The following is a 21,089-nucleotide window of genomic DNA, read 5'->3' on the forward strand; positions in this document are numbered from 1 at the left end:
GGCGAAGAAACGATTACAACTGCTGGAGTCTCACACCCACCCTACAGTCTCAGAGGAGTGAAGAAGCCAATCCAACTGCTGGAGTCTCACACCCACCCTACAGTCTCAGAGGGGCGAAGAAACGATTACAACTGCTGTAGTCTCACACCCACCCTACAGTCTCAGAGGAGTGAAGAAGTCAATCCAACTGCTGAAGTCTCACACCCACCCTACAGTCTCAGAGGAGTGAAGAGGCAAATCTAACTGCTGGAGTCTCACACCCACCCTACAGTCTCAGAGGAGTGAAGAAGCCAATCTAACTGCTGGAGTCTCACACCCACCCTACAGTCTCAGAGGAGTGAAGAGGCCAATCTAACTGCTGGAGTCTCACACCCACCCTACAGTCTCAGAGGAGTGAAGAGGCCAATCTAACTGCTGGAGTCTCACACCCACCCTACAGTCTCAGAGGGGCGAAGAAACGATTACAACTGCTGGAGTCTCACACCCACCCTACAGTCTCAGAGGAGTGAAGAAGCCAATCCAACTGCTGGAGTCTCACACCTACCCTACAGTCTCAGAGGGGTGAAGAAGCCTTTACAACTGCTGGAGTCTCACACCCACCCTAAAGTCTCAGAGGAGTGAAGAAGCCATTACACTGCTGCAGTCTCACACCCACCCTACAGTCTCAGAGGAGTGAAGAAGCCAATCCAACTGCTGGAGTCTCACACCCACCCTACAGTCTCAGAGGAGTGAAGAAGCCATTACAACTGCTGGAGTCTCACACCCACCCTACAGTCTCAGAGGAGTGAAGGCGCCATTCCAACCCCTGGAGTCTCACACCCACCCTACAGTCTCAGAGGGGTGAAGAAGCCATTACAACTGCTGGAGTCTCAGAGGAGTGAAGAGGCCAATCTAACTGCTGGAGTCTCACACCCACCCTACAGTCTCAGAGGAGTGAAGAAGCCATTACAACTGCTGGAGTCTCACACCCACCCTACAGTCTCAGAGGGGCGAAGAAGCCATTACAACTGCTTGAGTCTCACACCCACCCTACAGTCTCAGAGGAGCGAAGAAGCCAATCCAACTGCTGGAGTCTCACACCCACCCTACAGTCTCAGAGGAGTGAAGAAGCCAATCCAACTGCTGGAGTCTCACACCCACCCTACATTCTCAGAGGAGTGAAGAAGCCAATCCAACTGCTGGAGTCTCACACCCACCCTACAGTCTCAGAGGAGTGAAGAAGCCAATCCAACTTCTGGAGTCTCACACCCACCCTACAGTCTCAGAGGAGTGAAGAAGCCAATCCAACTGCTGGAGTCTCACACCCACCCTACAGTCTCAGAGGGGCGAAGAAGCCATTACAACTGCTAGAGTCTCACATCCACTCTACAGTCTCAGAGGAGCGAAGAAGCCAATCCAACTGCTGGAGTCTCACACCCACCCTACAGTCTCAGAGGGGCGAAGAAGCCATTACAACTGCTGGAGTCTCACACCCACCCTACAGTCTCAGAGGAGTGAAGAAGCCAATCCAACTTCTGGAGTCTCACACCCACCCTACAGTCTCAGAGGAGTGAAGAAGCCATTACAACTGCTGGAGTCTCACACCCACCCTACAGTCTCAGAGGAGTGAAGAAGCCATTACAACTGCTGGAGTCTCACACCCACCCTACAGTCTCAGAGGAGTGAAGAAGCCATTCCAACCCCTGGTGTCTCACACCCACCCTAGAGTCTCAGAGGGGCGAAGAAACGATTACAACCGCTGGAGTCTCACACCCACCCTACAGTCTCAGAGGAGTGAAGAAGCCATTACAACTGCTGGAGTCTCACACCCACCCTACAGTCTCAGAGGGGTGAAGAAGCCATTACAAATGCTGGAGTCTCACACCCACCCTACAGTCTCAGAGGGGTGAAGAGGCCAATCTAACTGCTGGAGTCTCACACCCACCCTACAGTCTCAGAGGGGTGAAGAGGCCAATCTAACTGCTGGAGTCTCACACCCACCCTACAGTCTCAGAGGGGCGAAGAAACGATTACAACTGCTGGAGTCTCACACCCACCCTACAGTCTCAGAGGGGCGAAGAAACGATTACAACTGCTGGAGTCTCACACCCACCCTACAGTCTCAGAGGGGCGAAGAAACGATTACAACTGCTGGAGTCTCACACCCACCCTACAGTCTTAGAGGGGCGAAGAAACGATTACAACTGCTGGAGTCTCACACCCACCCTACAGTCTCAGAGGGGCAAAGAAACGATTACAACTGCTGGAGTCTCACATCCACCCTACAGTCTCAGAGGGGCGAAGAAACGATTACAACTGCTGGAGTCTCACACCCACCCTACAGTCTCAGAGGAGTGAAGAAGCCAATCCAACTGCTGGAGTCTCACACCCACCCTACAGTCTCAGAGGGGCGAAGAAACGATTACAACTGCTGGAGTCTCACACCCACCCTACAGTCTTAGAGGGGCGAAGAAACGATTACAACTGCTGGAGTCTCACACCCACCCTACAGTCTCAGAGGGGCAAAGAAACGATTACAACTGCTGGAGTCTCACATCCACCCTACAGTCTCAGAGGGGCGAAGAAACGATTACAACTGCTGGAGTCTCACACCCACCCTACAGTCTTAGAGGGGCGAAGAAACGATTACAACTGCTGGAGTCTCACACCCACCCTACAGTCTCAGAGGGGCGAAGAAGCCATTACAACTGCTGGAGTCTCACACCCACCCTACAGTCTCAGAGGGGTGAAGAAGCCAATCCAACTGCTGGAGTCTCACACCCACCCTACATTCTCAGAGGGGCGAAGAAACGATTACAACTGCTGGAGTCTCACACCCACCGTACAGTCTCAGAGGAGTGAAGAAGTCAATCCAACTGCTGGAGTCTCACACCCACCCTACAGTCTCAGAGGGGCGAAGAAACGATTACAACTGCTGGAGTCTCACACCCACCCTACAGTCTCAGAGGGGTGAAGAAGCCAATCCAACTGCTGGAGTCTCACACCCACCCTACAGTCTCAGAGGGGCGAAAAAACGATTACAACTGCTGGAGTCTCACACCCACCCTACAGTCTCAGTGGGGTGGAGAAGCCAATCCAACTGCTGGAGTCTCACACCCACCCTACAGTCTCAGAGGGGCGAAGAAACGATTACAACTGCTGGGGTCTCAAACCCACCCTACAGTCTCAGAGGAGTGAAGAAGCCAATCCAACTGCTGGAGTCTCACACCCACCCTACAGTCTCAGAGGGGCAAAGAAATGATTACAACTGCTGGAGTCTCACACCCACCCTACAGTCTCAGAGGGGCGAAGTAACGATTACAACTGCTGGAGTCTCACACCCACCCTACAGTCTCAGAGGAGTGAAGAAGCCAATCCAACTGCTGGAGTCTCACACCCACCCTACAGTCTCAGAGGGGCGAAGAAACGATTACAACTGCTGGAGTCTCACACCCACCCTACAGTCTCAGAGGAGTGAAGAAGTCAATCCAACTGCTGAAGTCTCAAACCCACCCTACAGTCTCAGAGGAGTGAAGAGGCCAATCTAACTGCTGGAGTCTCACACCCACCCTACAGTCTCAGAGGAGTGAAGAAGCCAATCTAACTGCTGGAGTCTCACACCCACCCTACAGTCTCAGAGGAGTGAAGAGGGCAATCTAACTGCTGGAGTCTCACACCCACCCTACAGTCTCAGAGGAGTGAAGAGGCCAATCTAACTGCTGGAGTCTCACACCCACCCTACAGTCTCAGAGGGGCGAAGAAACGATTACAACTGCTGGAGTCTCACACCCACCCTACAGTCTCAGAGGAGTGAAGAAGCCAATCCAACTGCTGGAGTCTCACACCCACCCTACAGTCTCAGAGGGGTGAAGAAGCCTTTACAACTGCTGGAGTCTCACACCCACCCTACAATCTCAGAGGAGTGAAGAAGCCATTACACTGCTGCAGTCTCACACCCACCCTACAGTCTCAGAGGAGTGAAGAAGCCAATCCAACTGCTGGAGTCTCACACCCACCCTACAGTCTCAGAGGAGTGAAGAAGCCATTACAACTGCTGGAGTCTCACACCCACCCTACAGTCTCAGAGGAGTGAAGGCGCCATTCCAACCCCTGGAGTCTCACACCCACCCTACAGTCTCAGAGGGGCAAAGAAACGATTACAACTGCTGGAGTCTCACATCCACCCTACAGTCTCAGAGGGGCGAAGAAACGATTACAACTGCTGGAGTCTCACACCCACCCTACAGTCTTAGAGGGGCGAAGAAACGATTACAACTGCTGGAGTCTCACACCCACCCTACAGTCTCAGAGGGGCGAAGAAGCCATTACAACTGCTGGAGTCTCACACCCACCCTACAGTCTCAGAGGGGTGAAGAAGCCAATCCAACTGCTGGAGTCTCACACCCACCCTACATTCTCAGAGGGGCGAAGAAACGATTACAACTGCTGGAGTCTCACACCCACCGTACAGTCTCAGAGGAGTGAAGAAGTCAATCCAACTGCTGGAGTCTCACACCCACCCTACAGTCTCAGAGGGGCGAAGAAACGATTACAACTGCTGGAGTCTCACACCCACCCTACAGTCTCAGAGGGGTGAAGAAGCCAATCCAACTGCTGGAGTCTCACACCCACCCTACAGTCTCAGAGGGGCGAAAAAACGATTACAACTGCTGGAGTCTCACACCCACCCTACAGTCTCAGTGGGGTGGAGAAGCCAATCCAACTGCTGGAGTCTCACACCCACCCTACAGTCTCAGAGGGGCGAAGAAACGATTACAACTGCTGGGGTCTCAAACCCACCCTACAGTCTCAGAGGAGTGAAGAAGCCAATCCAACTGCTGGAGTCTCACACCCACCCTACAGTCTCAGAGGGGCAAAGAAATGATTACAACTGCTGGAGTCTCACACCCACCCTACAGTCTCAGAGGGGCGAAGTAACGATTACAACTGCTGGAGTCTCACACCCACCCTACAGTCTCAGAGGAGTGAAGAAGCCAATCCAACTGCTGGAGTCTCACACCCACCCTACAGTCTCAGAGGGGCGAAGAAACGATTACAACTGCTGGAGTCTCACACCCACCCTACAGTCTCAGAGGAGTGAAGAAGTCAATCCAACTGCTGAAGTCTCAAACCCACCCTACAGTCTCAGAGGAGTGAAGAGGCCAATCTAACTGCTGGAGTCTCACACCCACCCTACAGTCTCAGAGGAGTGAAGAAGCCAATCTAACTGCTGGAGTCTCACACCCACCCTACAGTCTCAGAGGAGTGAAGAGGGCAATCTAACTGCTGGAGTCTCACACCCACCCTACAGTCTCAGAGGAGTGAAGAGGCCAATCTAACTGCTGGAGTCTCACACCCACCCTACAGTCTCAGAGGGGCGAAGAAACGATTACAACTGCTGGAGTCTCACACCCACCCTACAGTCTCAGAGGAGTGAAGAAGCCAATCCAACTGCTGGAGTCTCACACCCACCCTACAGTCTCAGAGGGGTGAAGAAGCCTTTACAACTGCTGGAGTCTCACACCCACCCTACAATCTCAGAGGAGTGAAGAAGCCATTACACTGCTGCAGTCTCACACCCACCCTACAGTCTCAGAGGAGTGAAGAAGCCAATCCAACTGCTGGAGTCTCACACCCACCCTACAGTCTCAGAGGAGTGAAGAAGCCATTACAACTGCTGGAGTCTCACACCCACCCTACAGTCTCAGAGGAGTGAAGGCGCCATTCCAACCCCTGGAGTCTCACACCCACCCTACAGTCTCAGAGGGGTGAAGAAGCCATTACAACTGCTGGAGTCTCACACCCACCCTACAGTCTCAGAGGAGTGAAGAAGCCAATCCAACTGCTGGAGTCTCACACCCACCCTACAGTCTCAGAGGAGTGAAGAAGCCAATCCAACTGCTGCAGTCTCACACCCACCCTACAGTCTCAGAGGAGTGAAGAAGCCAATCCAACTGCTGGAGTCTCACACCCACCCTACAGTCTCAGAGGAGTGAAGAAGCCAATCCAACTTCTGGAGTCTCACACCCACCCTACAGTCTCAGAGGAGTGAAGAAGCCAATCCAACTGCTGGAGTCTCACACCCACCCTACAGTCTCAGAGGGGCGAAAAAACGATTACAACTGCTGGAGTCTCACACCCACCCTACAGTCTCAGTGGGGTGGAGAAGCCAATCCAACTTCTGGAGTCTCACACCCACCCTACAGTCTCAGAGGGGCGAAGAAACGATTACAACTGCTGGGGTCTCAAACCCACCCTACAGTCTCAGAGGAGTGAAGAAGCCAATCCAACTGCTGGAGTCTCACACCCACCCTACAGTCTCAGAGGGGCAAAGAAATGATTACAACTGCTGGAGTCTCACACCCACCCTACAGTCTCAGAGGGGCGAAGTAACGATTACAACTGCTGGAGTCTCACACCCACCCTACAGTCTCAGAGGAGTGAAGAAGCCAATCCAACTGCTGGAGTCTCACACCCACCCTACAGTCTCAGAGGGGCGAAGAAACGATTACAACTGCTGGAGTCTCACACCCACCCTACAGTCTCAGAGGAGTGAAGAAGTCAATCCAACTGCTGAAGTCTCAAACCCACCCTACAGTCTCAGAGGAGTGAAGAGGCCAATCTAACTGCTGGAGTCTCACACCCACCCTACAGTCTCAGAGGAGTGAAGAAGCCAATCTAACTGCTGGAGTCTCACACCCACCCTACAGTCTCAGAGGAGTGAAGAGGGCAATCTAACTGCTGGAGTCTCACACCCACCCTACAGTCTCAGAGGAGTGAAGAGGCCAATCTAACTGCTGGAGTCTCACACCCACCCTACAGTCTCAGAGGGGCGAAGAAACGATTACAACTGCTGGAGTCTCACACCCACCCTACAGTCTCAGAGGAGTGAAGAAGCCAATCCAACTGCTGGAGTCTCACACCCACCCTACAGTCTCAGAGGGGTGAAGAAGCCTTTACAACTGCTGGAGTCTCACACCCACCCTACAATCTCAGAGGAGTGAAGAAGCCATTACACTGCTGCAGTCTCACACCCACCCTACAGTCTCAGAGGAGTGAAGAAGCCAATCCAACTGCTGGAGTCTCACACCCACCCTACAGTCTCAGAGGAGTGAAGAAGCCATTACAACTGCTGGAGTCTCACACCCACCCTACAGTCTCAGAGGAGTGAAGGCGCCATTCCAACCCCTGGAGTCTCACACCCACCCTACAGTCTCAGAGGGGTGAAGAAGCCATTACAACTGCTGGAGTCTCACACCCACCCTACAGTCTCAGAGGAGTGAAGAAGCCAATCCAACTGCTGGAGTCTCACACCCACCCTACAGTCTCAGAGGAGTGAAGAAGCCAATCCAACTGCTGCAGTCTCACACCCACCCTACAGTCTCAGAGGAGTGAAGAAGCCAATCCAACTGCTGGAGTCTCACACCCACCCTACAGTCTCAGAGGAGTGAAGAAGCCAATCCAACTTCTGGAGTCTCACACCCACCCTACAGTCTCAGAGGAGTGAAGAAGCCAATCCAACTGCTGGAGTCTCACACCCACCCTACAGTCTCAGAGGGGCGAAGAAGCCATTACAACTGCTGGAGTCTCACACCCACCCTACAGTCTCAGAGGAGCGAAGAAGCCAATCCAACTGCTGGAGTCTCACACCCACCCTACAGTCTCAGAGGGGCGAAGAAGCCATTACAACTGCTGGAGTCTCACACCCACCCTACAGTCTCAGAGGAGTGAAGAAGCCAATCCAACTGCTGGAGTCTCACACCCACCCTACAGCCTCAGAGGAGTGAAGAAGCCATTACAACTGCTGGAGTCTCACACCCACCCTACAGTCTCAGAGGAGTGAAGAAGCCATTACAACTGCTGGAGTCTCACACCCACCCTACAGTCTCAGAGGAGTGAAGAAGCAATTCCAACCCCTGGTGTCTCACACCCACCCTACAGTCTCAGAGGGGCGAAGAAACGATTACAACCGCTGGAGTCTCACACCCACCCTACAGTCTCAGAGGAGTGAAGAAGCCATTCCAACTGCTGGAGTCTCACACCCACCCTACAGTCTCAGAGGGGCGAAGAAACGATTACAACTGCTGGAGTCTCACACCCACCCTACAGTCTCAGAGGAGTGAAGACGCCTTTCCAACCTCTGGAGTCTCACACCCACCCTACAGTCTCAGAGGGGTGAAGAAGCCAATCCAACTGCTGGAGTCTCACACCCACCCTACAGTCTCAGAGGGGTGAAGAAGCCAATCCAACCCCTGGAGTCTCACACCCACCCTACAGTCTCAGAGGAGTGAAGAAGCCATTCCAACCCCTGGAGTCTCACCCCCACCCTACAGTCTCAGAGGGGTGAAGAAGCAAATCCAACTGCTGGAGTCTCACACCCACCCTACAGTCTCAGAGGGGTGAAGAAGCCAATCCAACCCCTGGAGTCTCACACCCACCCTACAGTCTCAGAGGGGTGAAGAAGCCAATCCAACTGCTGGAGTCTCACACCCACCCTACAGTCTCAGAGGAGTGAAGAAGCCAATCCAACTGCTGCAGTCTCACACCCACCCTACAGTCTCAGAGGAGTGAAGAAGCCAATCCAACTGCTGGAGTCTCACACCCACCCTACAGTCTCAGAGGAGTGAAGAAGCCATTACAACTGCTGGAGTCTCACACCCACCCTACAGTCTCAGAGGAGTGAAGAAGCCAATCCAACTGCTGGAGACTGACACCCACCCTACAGTCTCAGAGGAGTGAAGAAGCCATTACAACTGCTGGAGTCTCACACCCACCCTACAGTCTCAGAGGAGTGAAGAAGCCATTACAACTGCTGGAGTCTCACACCCACCCTACAGTCTCAGAGGAGTGAAGAAGCCATTCCAACCCCTGGTGTCTCACACCCACCCTACAGTCTCAGAGGAGTGAAGAAGCCATTACAACTGCTGGAGTCTCACACCCACCCTACAGTCTCAGAGGAGTGAAGAAGTCAATCCAACTGCTGGAGTCTCACACCCACCCTACAGTCTCAGAGGGGCGAAGAAATGATTACAACTGCTGGAGTCTCACACCCACCCTACATCTCAGAGGGGTGAAGAAGCCAATCCAACTGCTGGAGTCTCACACCCACCCTACAGTCTCAGAGGGGCGAAGAAACGATTACAACTGCTGGAGTGTCACACCCACCCTACAGTCTCAGAGGGGTGAAGAAGCCAATCCAACTGCTGGAGTCTCACACCCACCTAACAGTCTCAGAGGGGCGAAGAAACGATTACAACTGCTGGAGTCTCAAACCCACCCTACAGTCTCAGAGGAGTGAAGAAGCCAATTCAACTGCTGGAGTCTCACACCCACCCTACAGTCTCAGAGGGGCAAAGAAACGATTACAACTGCTGGAGTCTCACACCCACCCTACAGTCTCAGAGGGGCGAAGAAACGATTACAACTGCTGGAGTCTCACACCCACCCTACAGTCTCAGAGGAGTGAAGAAGCCAATCCAACTGCTGGAGTCTCACACCCACCCTACAGACTCAGAGGGGCGAAGAAACGATTACAACTGCTGGAGTCTCACACCCACCCTACAGTCTCAGAGGAGTGAAGAAGTCAATCCAACTGCTGAAGTCTCACACCCACCCTACAGTCTCAGAGGAGTGAAGAGGCCAATCTAACTGCTGGAGTCTCACACCCACCCTACAGTCTCAGAGGAGTGAAGAAGCCAATCTAACTGCTGGAGTCTCACACCCACCCTACAGTCTCAGAGGAGTGAAGAGGCCAATCTAACTGCTGGAGTCTCACACCCACCCTACAGTCTCAGAGGAGTGAAGAGGCCAATCTAACTGCTGGAGTCTCACACCCACGCTACAGTCTCAGAGGGGCGAAGAAACGATTACAACTGCTGGAGTCTCACACCCAACCTACAGTCTCAGAGGGGCGAAGAAACGATTACAACTGCTGGAGTCTCACACCCACCCTACAGTCTTAGAGGGGCGAAGAAACGATTACAACTGCTGGAGTCTCACACCCACCCAACAGTCTCAGAGGAGTGAAGAAGCCAATCCAACTGCTGGAGTCTCACACCCACCCTACAGTCTCAGAGGAGTGAAGAAGCCATTACAACTGCTGGAGTCTCACACCCACCCTACAGTCTCAGAGGAGTGAAGAAGCCATTACAACTGCTGGAGTCTCACACCCACCCTACAGTCTCAGAGGAGTGAAGAAGCCATTCCAACCCCTGGTGTCTCACACCCACCCTACAGTCTCATAGGGGCGAAGAAACGATTACAACCGCTGGAGTCTCACACCCACCCTACAGTCTCAGAGGAGTGAAGAAGCCATTCCAACTGCTGGAGTCTCACACCCACCCTACAGTCTCAGAGGGGCGAAGAAACGATTACAACTGCTGGAGTCTCACACCCACCCTACAGTCTCAGAGGAGTGAAGACGCCTTTCCAACCCCTGGAGTCTCACACCCACCCTACAGTCTCAGAGGGGTGAAGAAGCCAATCCAACTGCTGGAGTCTCACACCCACCCTACAGTCTCAGAGGGGTGAAGAAGCCAATCCAACCCCTGGAGTCTCACACCCACCCTACAGTCTCAGAGGAGTGAAGAAGCCATTCCAACCCCTGGAGTCTCACCCCCACCCTACAGTCTCAGAGAGGTGAAGAAGCAAATCCAACTGCTGGAGTCTCACACCCACCCTACAGTCTCAGAGGGGTGAAGAAGCCAATCCAACCCCTGGAGTCTCACACCCACCCTACAGTCTCAGAGGGGCGAAGAAACGATTACAACTGCTGGAGTCTCACACCCACCCTACATCTCAGAGGGGTGAAGAAGCCAATCCAACTGCTGGAGTCTCACACCCACCCTACAGTCTCAGAGGGGCGAAGAAACGATTACAACTGCTGGAGTTTCACACCCACCCTACAGTCTCAGAGGGGTGAAGAAGCCAATCTAACTGCTGGAGTCTCACACCCACCTAACAGTCTCAGAGGGGCGAAGAAACGATTACAACTGCTGGAGTCTCAAACCCACCCTACAGTCTCAGAGGAGTGAAGAAGCCAATCCAACTGCTGGAGTCTCACACCCACCCTACAGTCTCAGAGGGGCAAAGAAACGATTACAACTGCTGGAGTCTCACACCCACCCTACAGTCTCAGAGGGGCGAAGAAACGATTACAACTGCTGGAGTCTCACACCCACCCTACAGTCTCAGAGGAGTGAAGAAGCCAATCCAACTGCTGGAGTCTCACACCCACCCTACAGTCTCAGAGGGGCGAAGAAACGATTACAACGGCTGGAGTCTCACACCCACCCTACAGTCTCAGAGGAGTGAAGAAGTCAATCCAACTGCTGAAGTCTCACACCCACCCTACAGTCTCAGAGGAGTGAAGAGGCCAATCTAACTGCTGGAGTCTCACACCCACCCTACAGTCTCAGAGGAGTGAAGAAGCCAATCTAACTGCTGGAGTCTCACACCCACCCTACAGTCTCAGAGGAGTGAAGAGGCCAATCTAACTGCTGGAGTCTCACACCCACCCCACAGTCTCAGAGGAGTGAAGAGGCCAATCTAACTGCTGGAGTCTCACACCCACCCTACAGTCTCAGAGGGGCGAAGAAACGATTACAACTGCTGGAGTCTCACACCCAACCTACAGTCTCAGAGGGGCGAAGAAACGATTACAACTGCTGGAGTTTCACACCCACCCTACAGTCTTAGAGGGGCGAAGAAACGATTACAACTGCTGGAGTCTCACACCCACCCTACAGTCTCAGAGGGGCGAAGAAGCCAATACAACTGCTGGAGTCTCACACCCACCCTACAGTCTCAGAGGGGCGAAGAAAATATTACAACTGCTGGAGTCTCACACCCACCCTACAGTCTCAGAGGGGCGAAGAAACGATTACAACTGCTGGAGTCTCACACCCACCCTACAGTCTCAGAGGGGCGAAGAAACGATTACAACTGCTGGAGTCTCACACCCACCCTACAGTCTTAGAGGGGCGAAGAAACGATTACAACTGCTGGAGTCTCACACCCACCCTACAGTCTCAGAGGGGCGAAGAAACGATTACAACTGCTGGAGTCTCACACCCACCCTACAGTCTCAGAGGGGCGAAGAAACGATTACAACTGCTGGAGTCTCACACCCACCCTACAGTCTCAGAGGAGTGAAGAAGCCAATCCAACTGCTGGAGTCTCTCCCCCACCCTACAGTATCAGAGGAGTGAAGAAGCCAATCAAACTGCTGGAGTCTTACACCCACCCTACAGTCTCAGAGGGGTGAAGAAACCATTACAACTGCTGGAGTCTCACACCCACCCTACAGTCTCAGAGGGGCGAAGAAACGATTACAACTGCTGGAGTCTCACACCCACCCTACAGTCTTAGAGGGGCGAAGAAACGATTACAACTGCTGGAGTCTCACACCCACCCTACAGTCTCAGAGGGGCGAAGAAGCCATTACAACTGCTGGAGTCTCACACCCACCCTACAGTCTCAGAGGGGCGAAGAAACGATTACAACTGCTGGAGTCTCACACCCACCCTACAACTGCTGGAGTCTCACACCCACCCTACAGTCTCAGAGGGGCGAAGAAACGATTACAACTGCTGGAGTCTCACACCCACCCTACAGTCTCAGAGGGGTGAAGAAGCCAATCCAACTGCTGGAGTCTCACACCCACCCTACATTCTTAGAGGGGCGAAGAAACGATTACAACTGCTGGAGTCTCACACCAACCGTACAGTCTCAGAGGAGTGAAGAAGTCAATCCAACTGCTGGAGTCTCACACCCACCCTACAGTCTCAGAGGGGCGAAGAAACGATTACAACTGCTGGAGTCTCACACCCACCCTACAGTCTCAGAGGGGTGAAGAAGCCAATCCAACTGCTGGAGTCTCACACCCACCCTACAGTCTCAGAGGGGCGAAGAAACGATTACAACTGCTGGAGTCTCACACCCACCCTACAGTCTCAGAGGGGTGAAGAAGCCAATCCAACTGCTGGAGTCTCACACCCACCCTACAGTCTCAGAAGGGCGAAGAAACGATTACAACTGCTGGAGTCTCAAACCCACCCTACAGTCTCAGAGGAGTGAAGAAGCCAATCCAACTGCTGGAGTCTCACACCCACCCTACAGTCTCAGAGGGGCGAAGAAACGATTACAACTGCTGGAGTATCACACCCACCCTACAGTCTCAGAGGGGCGAAGAAACGATTACAACTGCTGGAGTCTCACACCCACCCTACAGTCTCAGAGGAGTGAAGAAGCCAATCCAACTGCTGGAGTCTCACACCCACCCTACAGTCTCAGAGGGGCGAAGAAACGATTACAACTGCTGTAGTCTCACACCCACCCTACAGTCTCAGAGGAGTGAAGAAGTCAATCCAACTGCTGAAGTCTCACACCCACCCTACAGTCTCAGAGGAGTGAAGAGGCAAATCTAACTGCTGGAGTCTCACACCCACCCTACAGTCTCAGAGGAGTGAAGAAGCCAATCTAACTGCTGGAGTCTCACACCCACCCTACAGTCTCAGAGGAGTGAAGAGGCCAATCTAACTGCTGGAGTCTCACACCCACCCTACAGTCTCAGAGGAGTGAAGAGGCCAATCTAACTGCTGGAGTCTCACACCCACCCTACAGTCTCAGAGGGGCGAAGAAACGATTACAACTGCTGGAGTCTCACACCCACCCTACAGTCTCAGAGGAGTGAAGAAGCCAATCCAACTGCTGGAGTCTCACACCCACCCTACAGTCTCAGAGGGGTGAAGAAGCCTTTACAACTGCTGGAGTCTCACACCCACCCTAAAGTCTCAGAGGAGTGAAGAAGCCATTACACTGCTGCAGTCTCACACCCACCCTACAGTCTCAGAGGAGTGAAGAAGCCAATCCAACTGCTGGAGTCTCACACCCACCCTACAGTCTCAGAGGAGTGAAGAAGCCATTACAACTGCTGGAGTCTCACACCCACCCTACAGTCTCAGAGGAGTGAAGGCGCCATTCCAACCCCTGGAGTCTCACACCCACCCTACAGTCTCAGAGGGGTGAAGAAGCCATTACAACTGCTGGAGTCTCAGAGGAGTGAAGAGGCCAATCTAACTGCTGGAGTCTCACACCCACCCTACAGTCTCAGAGGAGTGAAGAAGCCATTACAACTGCTGGAGTCTCACACCCACCCTACAGTCTCAGAGGGGCGAAGAAGCCATTACAACTGCTGGAGTCTCACACCCACCCTACAGTCTCAGAGGAGCGAAGAAGCCAATCCAACTGCTGGAGTCTCACACCCACCCTACAGTCTCAGAGGAGTGAAGAAGCCAATCCAACTGCTGGAGTCTCACACCCACCCTACAGTCTCAGAGGAGTGAAGAAGCCAATCCAACTGCTGGAGTCTCACACCCACCCTACAGTCTCAGAGGAGTGAAGAAGCCAATCCAACTTCTGGAGTCTCACACCCACCCTACAGTCTCAGAGGAGTGAAGAAGCCAATCCAACTGCTGGAGTCTCACACCCACCCTACAGTCTCAGAGGGGCGAAGAAGCCATTACAACTGCTGGAGTCTCACATCCACTCTACAGTCTCAGAGGAGCGAAGAAGCCAATCCAACTGCTGGAGTCTCACACCCACCCTACAGTCTCAGAGGGGCGAAGAAGCCATTACAACTGCTGGAGTCTCACACCCACCCTACAGTCTCAGAGGAGTGAAGAAGCCAATCCAACTTCTGGAGTCTCACACCCACCCTACAGTCTCAGAGGAGTGAAGAAGCCATTACAACTGCTGGAGTCTCACACCCACCCTACAGTCTCAGAGGAGTGAAGAAGCCATTACAACTGCTGGAGTCTCACACCCACCCTACAGTCTCAGAGGAGTGAAGAAGCCATTCCAACCCCTGGTGTCTCACACCCACCCTAGAGTCTCAGAGGGGCGAAGAAACGATTACAACCGCTGGAGTCTCACACCCACCCTACAGTCTCAGAGGAGTGAAGAAGCCATTACAACTGCTGGAGTCTCACACCCACCCTACAGTCTCAGAGGGGTGAAGAAGCCATTACAAATGCTGGAGTCTCACACCCACCCTACAGTCTCAGAGGGGTGAAGAGGCCAATCTAACTGCTGGAGTCTCACACCCACCCTACAGTCTCAGAGGGGTGAAGAGGCCAATCTAACTGCTGGAGTCTCACACCCACCCTACAGTCTCAGAGGGGCGAAGAAACGATTACAACTGCTGGAGTCTCACACCCACCCTACAGTCTCAGAGGGGCGAAGAAGCCAATCCAACTGTTAGGGAGAATTCTCTTCAAAGGCTAAATTCCCTTACCTGTCCCCCAGCAGCTCTGTTGGATTTGAGAGGTTTATTTATTTTTCTCCTGCTAAGAGTGAGACCCTTTTTTTGCCACTCTTAGACAGATTGTTAGTGTGTGTTTTAGGCTATATTGTGTGCTTCTGGTCTATGGAGTTTTCTCACCCTCATAGGAATCATCTTTTTAACATGTGTGGTACACAGCACCCTACGTGCCGTACCACAGGGGTGTCGTAGCAACCCCCAAACACAGACTCCATACCCTGGGACTGACTACTGTCTCCCAGGGCATGTAAAGTCCCCATTGACTTTACTAGTCAATTCTTATGAACAAAACCAGTACAACCCATCTTACTATGGAGGTAAAGGTTAATAGTTTTTCCCTAAAGTTAATTTTCGAGGGGGTACCGTACAGTCCCTCTCTCAAAGGTTTCTGGCTGCTGGCAGTGGTTACTACCATAAATATTAGACCGCAAATATTTCTCTATGGGATTTTCCCATTGTTCATGGCTACCACTTTTACTGACAGCCTCTAACATATCGCCGGTTTATTTTTATATTAACTTTACTCCGGTAGGTTTTTATTGCCAGAACTTTAATAATATTTCTTTCTCGTGTCTTCCTCTGTAATCCTAACCCAGGTTGGGGGTCGGGGATCTTTTGTTCGTCCTTTTGGCGGGCTTCTGCCCAGAAGCCCTCCTCTCGGCGCCACTGAGTCTATGGTAGACAAGATGTGTGGTAGGGGGAATAGGCACCCTGGACCGGCTTGCCTACGCAACCAAAGTCGCACTCTGCCCTGATAGACTGGAAGGTTCTCCCGCCAGGAGAGCCACCCCACTGTGTGAGTGACAGCTAGGCTGTATGAATGGGGGTCTTGCTGCATAAAACCAGGGCTCTGAGGACTGGAGGACAAGACATCACCACTGGAACTAAGAAACCGAAGAGGAGAGAAGCTGAAGAAATCTGCAATGACTGAACCACCGGTGAAGCCCTGCTGCAGATCCTCACCACTTTTCTCCAACGACTTCAGAAGATCTTCACCTGCAAGAGCCTTCTTCCCTTGAGCTGGTGGGGCCAACCGTTCGCCAATTGCCTTCCAGGACCTGCCTTGGTCGAATCTACAGGGCCAAGCACTAGGAGACCGGATAGCCAGGCACCCGTCCACCAGGACCGCAATTTAAAGGAGCGTACCTTTTATTCATCTTGGCATCACCGCGGCTGGCTTCTTCCCTGGGCAGTGCAGTAACTCGAACCTTCCTCCACAACGAGAGCCTCTCTTCCTCTGCTGGATCTCCCGAACTGCAGGAACTGCCAGGAACTACCGCCACCGCAGGAGCCTCTTCCACTTTAAAGGTACATTGTTCCGCCAGGTACTTCCTTTTTGTTGGGTAATTCTAAAGGTGTTTTAAATCCTTTACTTACCTACTGGGTTGGCCGCCCCTATCATCTAACATTGTCTTTCACCTTCTGCAACCGCCTTTTCGAAACGTTAAAAAAAAAACTTGACTGCAGCTCCTAAAACATTTTGCACCCAGGCACTTGGCTTTGTACCATTGACACTGGCACAGGCCTATTGACTCTGGCTAAATCTGTTACAACTGCCTTGTCTAGATTGCTTCTCACCTAGAAATGTGTTGGTGCACCTAACTCTTATAACCTCCTTTTCCTTCCCTCTTTTTAAACTTGTGAAGTGCCATTTTGCTCGGTTTTCACCTCAGTATTGCATATGCTAAAGTACTGCCTTGCCTAACTTGTTCACAATCTACTTGGGAAGTGTTGCTGGTGTGTTAAAGAGTCTAACCCTGTATAACTTGTCCTTTCTCTCCCTTGAGCAATTGTCAGAGTGCCATTTCTGCTTGGTTTTCAATGTGCCGTTTTGCAAAGTTTTCACTCTTGCTCAAACTTGTCTACGATTTAAATAGGGAGCCGTGTATCCTTTTCAAGACTGTTTTAACTTACTTTAAGAATAGTGATTTGTGCGTTAACATCAGAGTGTGTAAAATAAATATATATATACATTTTGATACAAAGCTTTGGTCAGTGTTTCCTTGTTCCATAGTACTGAGGCCCTAATGTGTAAACCCTGAATACTGCTCATCTCCCTCTTGAGATACGTCTGGCTGCTCAGCCATAACTACCAACTAAATCTGTGTGGTACAGACTGATACCAAAGGGGATTTATTGCATATATCTGTAGTCCTAATCTTCTGTAGTGCTCCCCAAGGGAACTGCATAGGATTCTGCCTAACACCAACTGCTGGAGTCTCACAACCACCCTACAGTCTCAGAGGGGCGAAGAAGCCATTACAACTGCTGGAGTCTCACACCCACCCTACAGTCTCAGAGGGGCGAAGAAGCCATTACAACTGCTGGAGTCTCACACCCACCCTCCAGTCTGAGAGGGTGGAACTAATTAGAAGGGTCCAGCAAAGCCTTGAGATTTCCAGCTCTCGCCTACATTCTGAAAGACTGAAGAACAGCCTCACCCATGCATAGCTCTAGAATAAAGGCTTTATACATTTCTCATTGATGTGCCCAGTAATGGGCTGCAGCTGAGAAGCATTTCCTCTTGTCCCTGGAACCAGGACTTCAGGCGGGTTGATGTAGGGTTGATGTCTGCCCTTGATCTTTCAGAAGATGTAGAAGGAGCTGGTATAACTAGGTACAGTCATCCTCACAGCCCTCGCATTTTGGAGTTCTCAAAGCTCGCATGTAGATGTCAGCTTGAAGCAGTGAACCAGTGGTGATGCCAGGAGGAGCTGCAGCAGCTAATTTAACTGCACATGTGTTCTACTCTGTATTACTACATACGCCACTATGCCCCCACCAACACTGCCTATCCCTTCACTGTCCCCATTCCCCATGATCCAGGGTTTAGCGTGTGGTACAACCACCTGCCCATGCTGTTAAGCTACCACAGGTTCACTGCACTTCAGACTACACAAGTGCCTCTATGGTTCAGCAGCGGTAGTATGATGCGGTGGTAGTATGGCGTAGCGGGGTAGGAGCCAAATCCTAAAGATTAAGGTGGGGGGACTCATCAACAAACGCAATGGGATATGACGTCACCAGAAATGAGCATACCAAGGTGAAATATGCAAATTTCATTGAATTGGCTTTGCATTACCACCCAAATTGCACAGGACACATGGCAATTGCCTTTCATGAAATCAACACACACACAAAGCAAAGAGAGGATATTTTCTTCTAATAGTGTTTTTGAAAACGTTAAAAGGTGTGCATGTTTTAAACTCCAAGAACCAATACAAATGTTTTCCTTGGGACATTTCACCTTTAGTTTTTTGTCATGTTTCATCAGGTTATATAGTGCAGTGGTGAAGGGTCTGACCTGCAAACCTGACGTGACTGTGGTTCGATCCCCGAGGTCGTCTTTAATACATAAATTCAAAGTGGACATTCAATGTTTCTCATTTTAGCTGTGGGGGCTGAGTCCACCCTCTGAAAACGTGTCCTCAACTTGAGCCCGTGGTAGGACGGAGCGGTAATGTGCACAGATCTCACCTTTCGGTTCCAAACCCCCATCCACCGATGCTGAGCAGCGTCTTTAGTGCAGGATTCCTGCGAAGCATAAAAGAGAGGTTTAGGGTGAGTGAACTTTGGAAGCCCCTGACCACACCAGGGTGTGATTGTGCATCGTGACTGCTGGCGCGTGGACTATAAGGGCTGCCCCCACACATGGCACCTTCTTGGGTCTGCTAGGCTTACAGTAGTACTGAGCTAGATCAGCCTGTGCTGCCATTCACTACGCCATGGATGCAGAGTGAGGAGGCACTGGCCATCCAGAAGATGCTGGCAAGCCAACTCCTTGAGGGCTCCCTGCCTACCATGTGGGTGTAATCACTGCTCTCTAGAGGCCCTTCTCTCATGAGGCCCCATGAGATAAGGCTCTCGACACAGTGGAGTGGGTACCAAAGACGAGTGCTAGGCGTGTGTAGGCAGCACAGGTTAGAGAAGGGACTTTTCCCTCCACGTGTTTACTTTAGTACACCCAACAAATAGTGTCACCTCCTGTGCACCCCAACCTTGTGTGTTTCCCGTCGTCTTTTGTTATACCACTCAAAGACTTACTTGCTTTTCAGTCCATTGAAAGCCTGGTAGAGCGTCTCATCGTTCCATTCTATGGTGGCGATCTGGTTGTTGTTCATCCCGGCGAAGGCATACAGCAAGTGGGTGCACAAGGACGGATCAATGTCTTCGACCTGGAATTTCCCCATCCCCTCGCGGTACTGGGCCCAATTGGTGAAGTAGCAAACCAGTCTGGCGGCAGTGCCTGTGAGAGGGAGGGTACAGGGTGCGGGGAGCAGAAGGGAGAGTCGAGATAAGTTCAGTCAGAGGTGCGGATTCTACAGGGGCAGATTTGTGAAGTAGCAAATCAGTTTAGTGGCAGCACCAGTAAAGGCCAGGTTAGAAGGAGAGAGGCGGCATAGAACACCCCGATTTTCACTGGTGGTGACTGGGTAGATGTTCAGACTGGCAAAGCATGATGGGGTCACAGTGGCAGTAGCACATTAATGATATATGATATGATATTTTATTTCTATCGCGCTCATACACAGGCGTTTCAGAGCGCCACAGGGCAAGGGAGGGGAACAGGGGAGAACAAAACAGCGATCTTACTAGGCCCAGAGACATTGAGAATGTACAAGTGCATAGGAGAGGGGAGAAAGTGCATGGAAGGGGGAGAGAGGAGAGTGCGGAGCAGAGGAGAAACAGGATAAATAATAATAAAATAAATAAATAATAAAATCAACAACAGTGGTAGTGCAGCCAAGTGGCAAGTGCTGAGTACAAGGCAGTAGACAAGGTGGGTCTGATAAGTGCATACAGGCCTCGGCAAAGCAGTAACAGGTTGGACAGAACTGTAGCAGGGACGTACAGGTGTGGGTCAGAAAGGCCAAGGAGACTGTATGGGCACGGCACGGCGGTGCATGGTTTGCGTGGTGGCACACATAGCCTGTGATGCCAGCACAGACTGAGAGTGGCGACTCCTGCCATACTTTCACATCACAAAATGCAAGTGGTGGGACAAAAAAGAGTCAAAGGCACTAACATTGTAGCACACGTGTGGGGCTTTCCAAGACAAAGCATTTGAGTAGTGCGTGAAGGTGGATTTTGGGGAAACTTTGCATTTTAAATGAATACTAGCTGAAGAGTATACAGTGGCGTTGAGGTGGCACACACTGGCCCACATAGCTCTTTAGACTGTGGCGGCTCATCCATGATGGAAGATGCCAAATCTGGAAGAATCGGGGCCAACACAGCCACATGGTGTGCTATCTGAGCGTACCCTCAGCTGCAGTGGGCAGCGGGCCGCTGAGCTGAGCACTCCTAGGCCAACCAGACCTATGGGATATCCAGTATCCCATATGGCGAAGGGCCCCAGGCCTACATATATCTAATGGGCCAGGCAAGGCTTCTGCAGCTTAGCATGGCCCTTTGGGCACGCCAGCTGGAGTACTGTGGGCATATCTTTCCCTGTCCATCGTTCATATAGTCCTACGGGGGCACCACCTATGCAGTCCAGGGACATGTGCAGGAGGCATGACCCAGAGGGAGAGCTGTTGATTAGCACCTTTGCCTGCTTCCAGCATCTCTTAGACATGAAGTGAGCTGGTAGCGGTATGGACGCCAGCGTACGAGTGTGTGTGTGAGGTACGTAAGACTCTGTTTTTACGTGTTTATATGTTAGTGCTTGTGAGCAGCTTTGTGTGTATTTGGGAGGGCAGGCATGGAGGGAAGAGGGAACTGTAAAAACATTTTCTACCCAGCAATGCTGGCATATATTGTTGGACACAGAGTGTATTAAGATAAG

At 51.8% G+C, this 21,089-nt stretch overlaps 1 protein-coding gene across 6 annotated transcripts in view; it reads right to left on the reverse strand.

Moving 5' to 3' along the window:
* Positions 1 to 21,089, reverse strand: part of LOC138520773 (chitotriosidase-1-like) — a 344,502-nt gene that overhangs the window by 131,070 nt on the left and 192,343 nt on the right. For all 6 annotated transcript variants that reach the window (XR_011282878.1, XM_069633071.1, XM_069633070.1 and 3 more), the window contains 2 exons: positions 19,346 to 19,547; positions 18,779 to 18,835 (listed from right to left, as the gene is read on the reverse strand). Coding sequence is in view for 5 of the 6 variants with exons in the window: in XM_069633071.1 (XP_069489172.1) it covers positions 18,779 to 18,835; positions 19,346 to 19,547 (259 nt within the window). In the remaining variant the exon portion in view is untranslated. The remainder of the gene's footprint in view (positions 1 to 18,778; positions 18,836 to 19,345; positions 19,548 to 21,089) is intronic.

This window comes from Ambystoma mexicanum, chromosome 13 (genome assembly GCF_040938575.1).
Source record: "Ambystoma mexicanum isolate Mex_15411 chromosome 13, UKY_AmexF1_1, whole genome shotgun sequence".
NCBI classification, from domain to species: Eukaryota; Metazoa; Chordata; class Amphibia; order Caudata; family Ambystomatidae; genus Ambystoma; species Ambystoma mexicanum.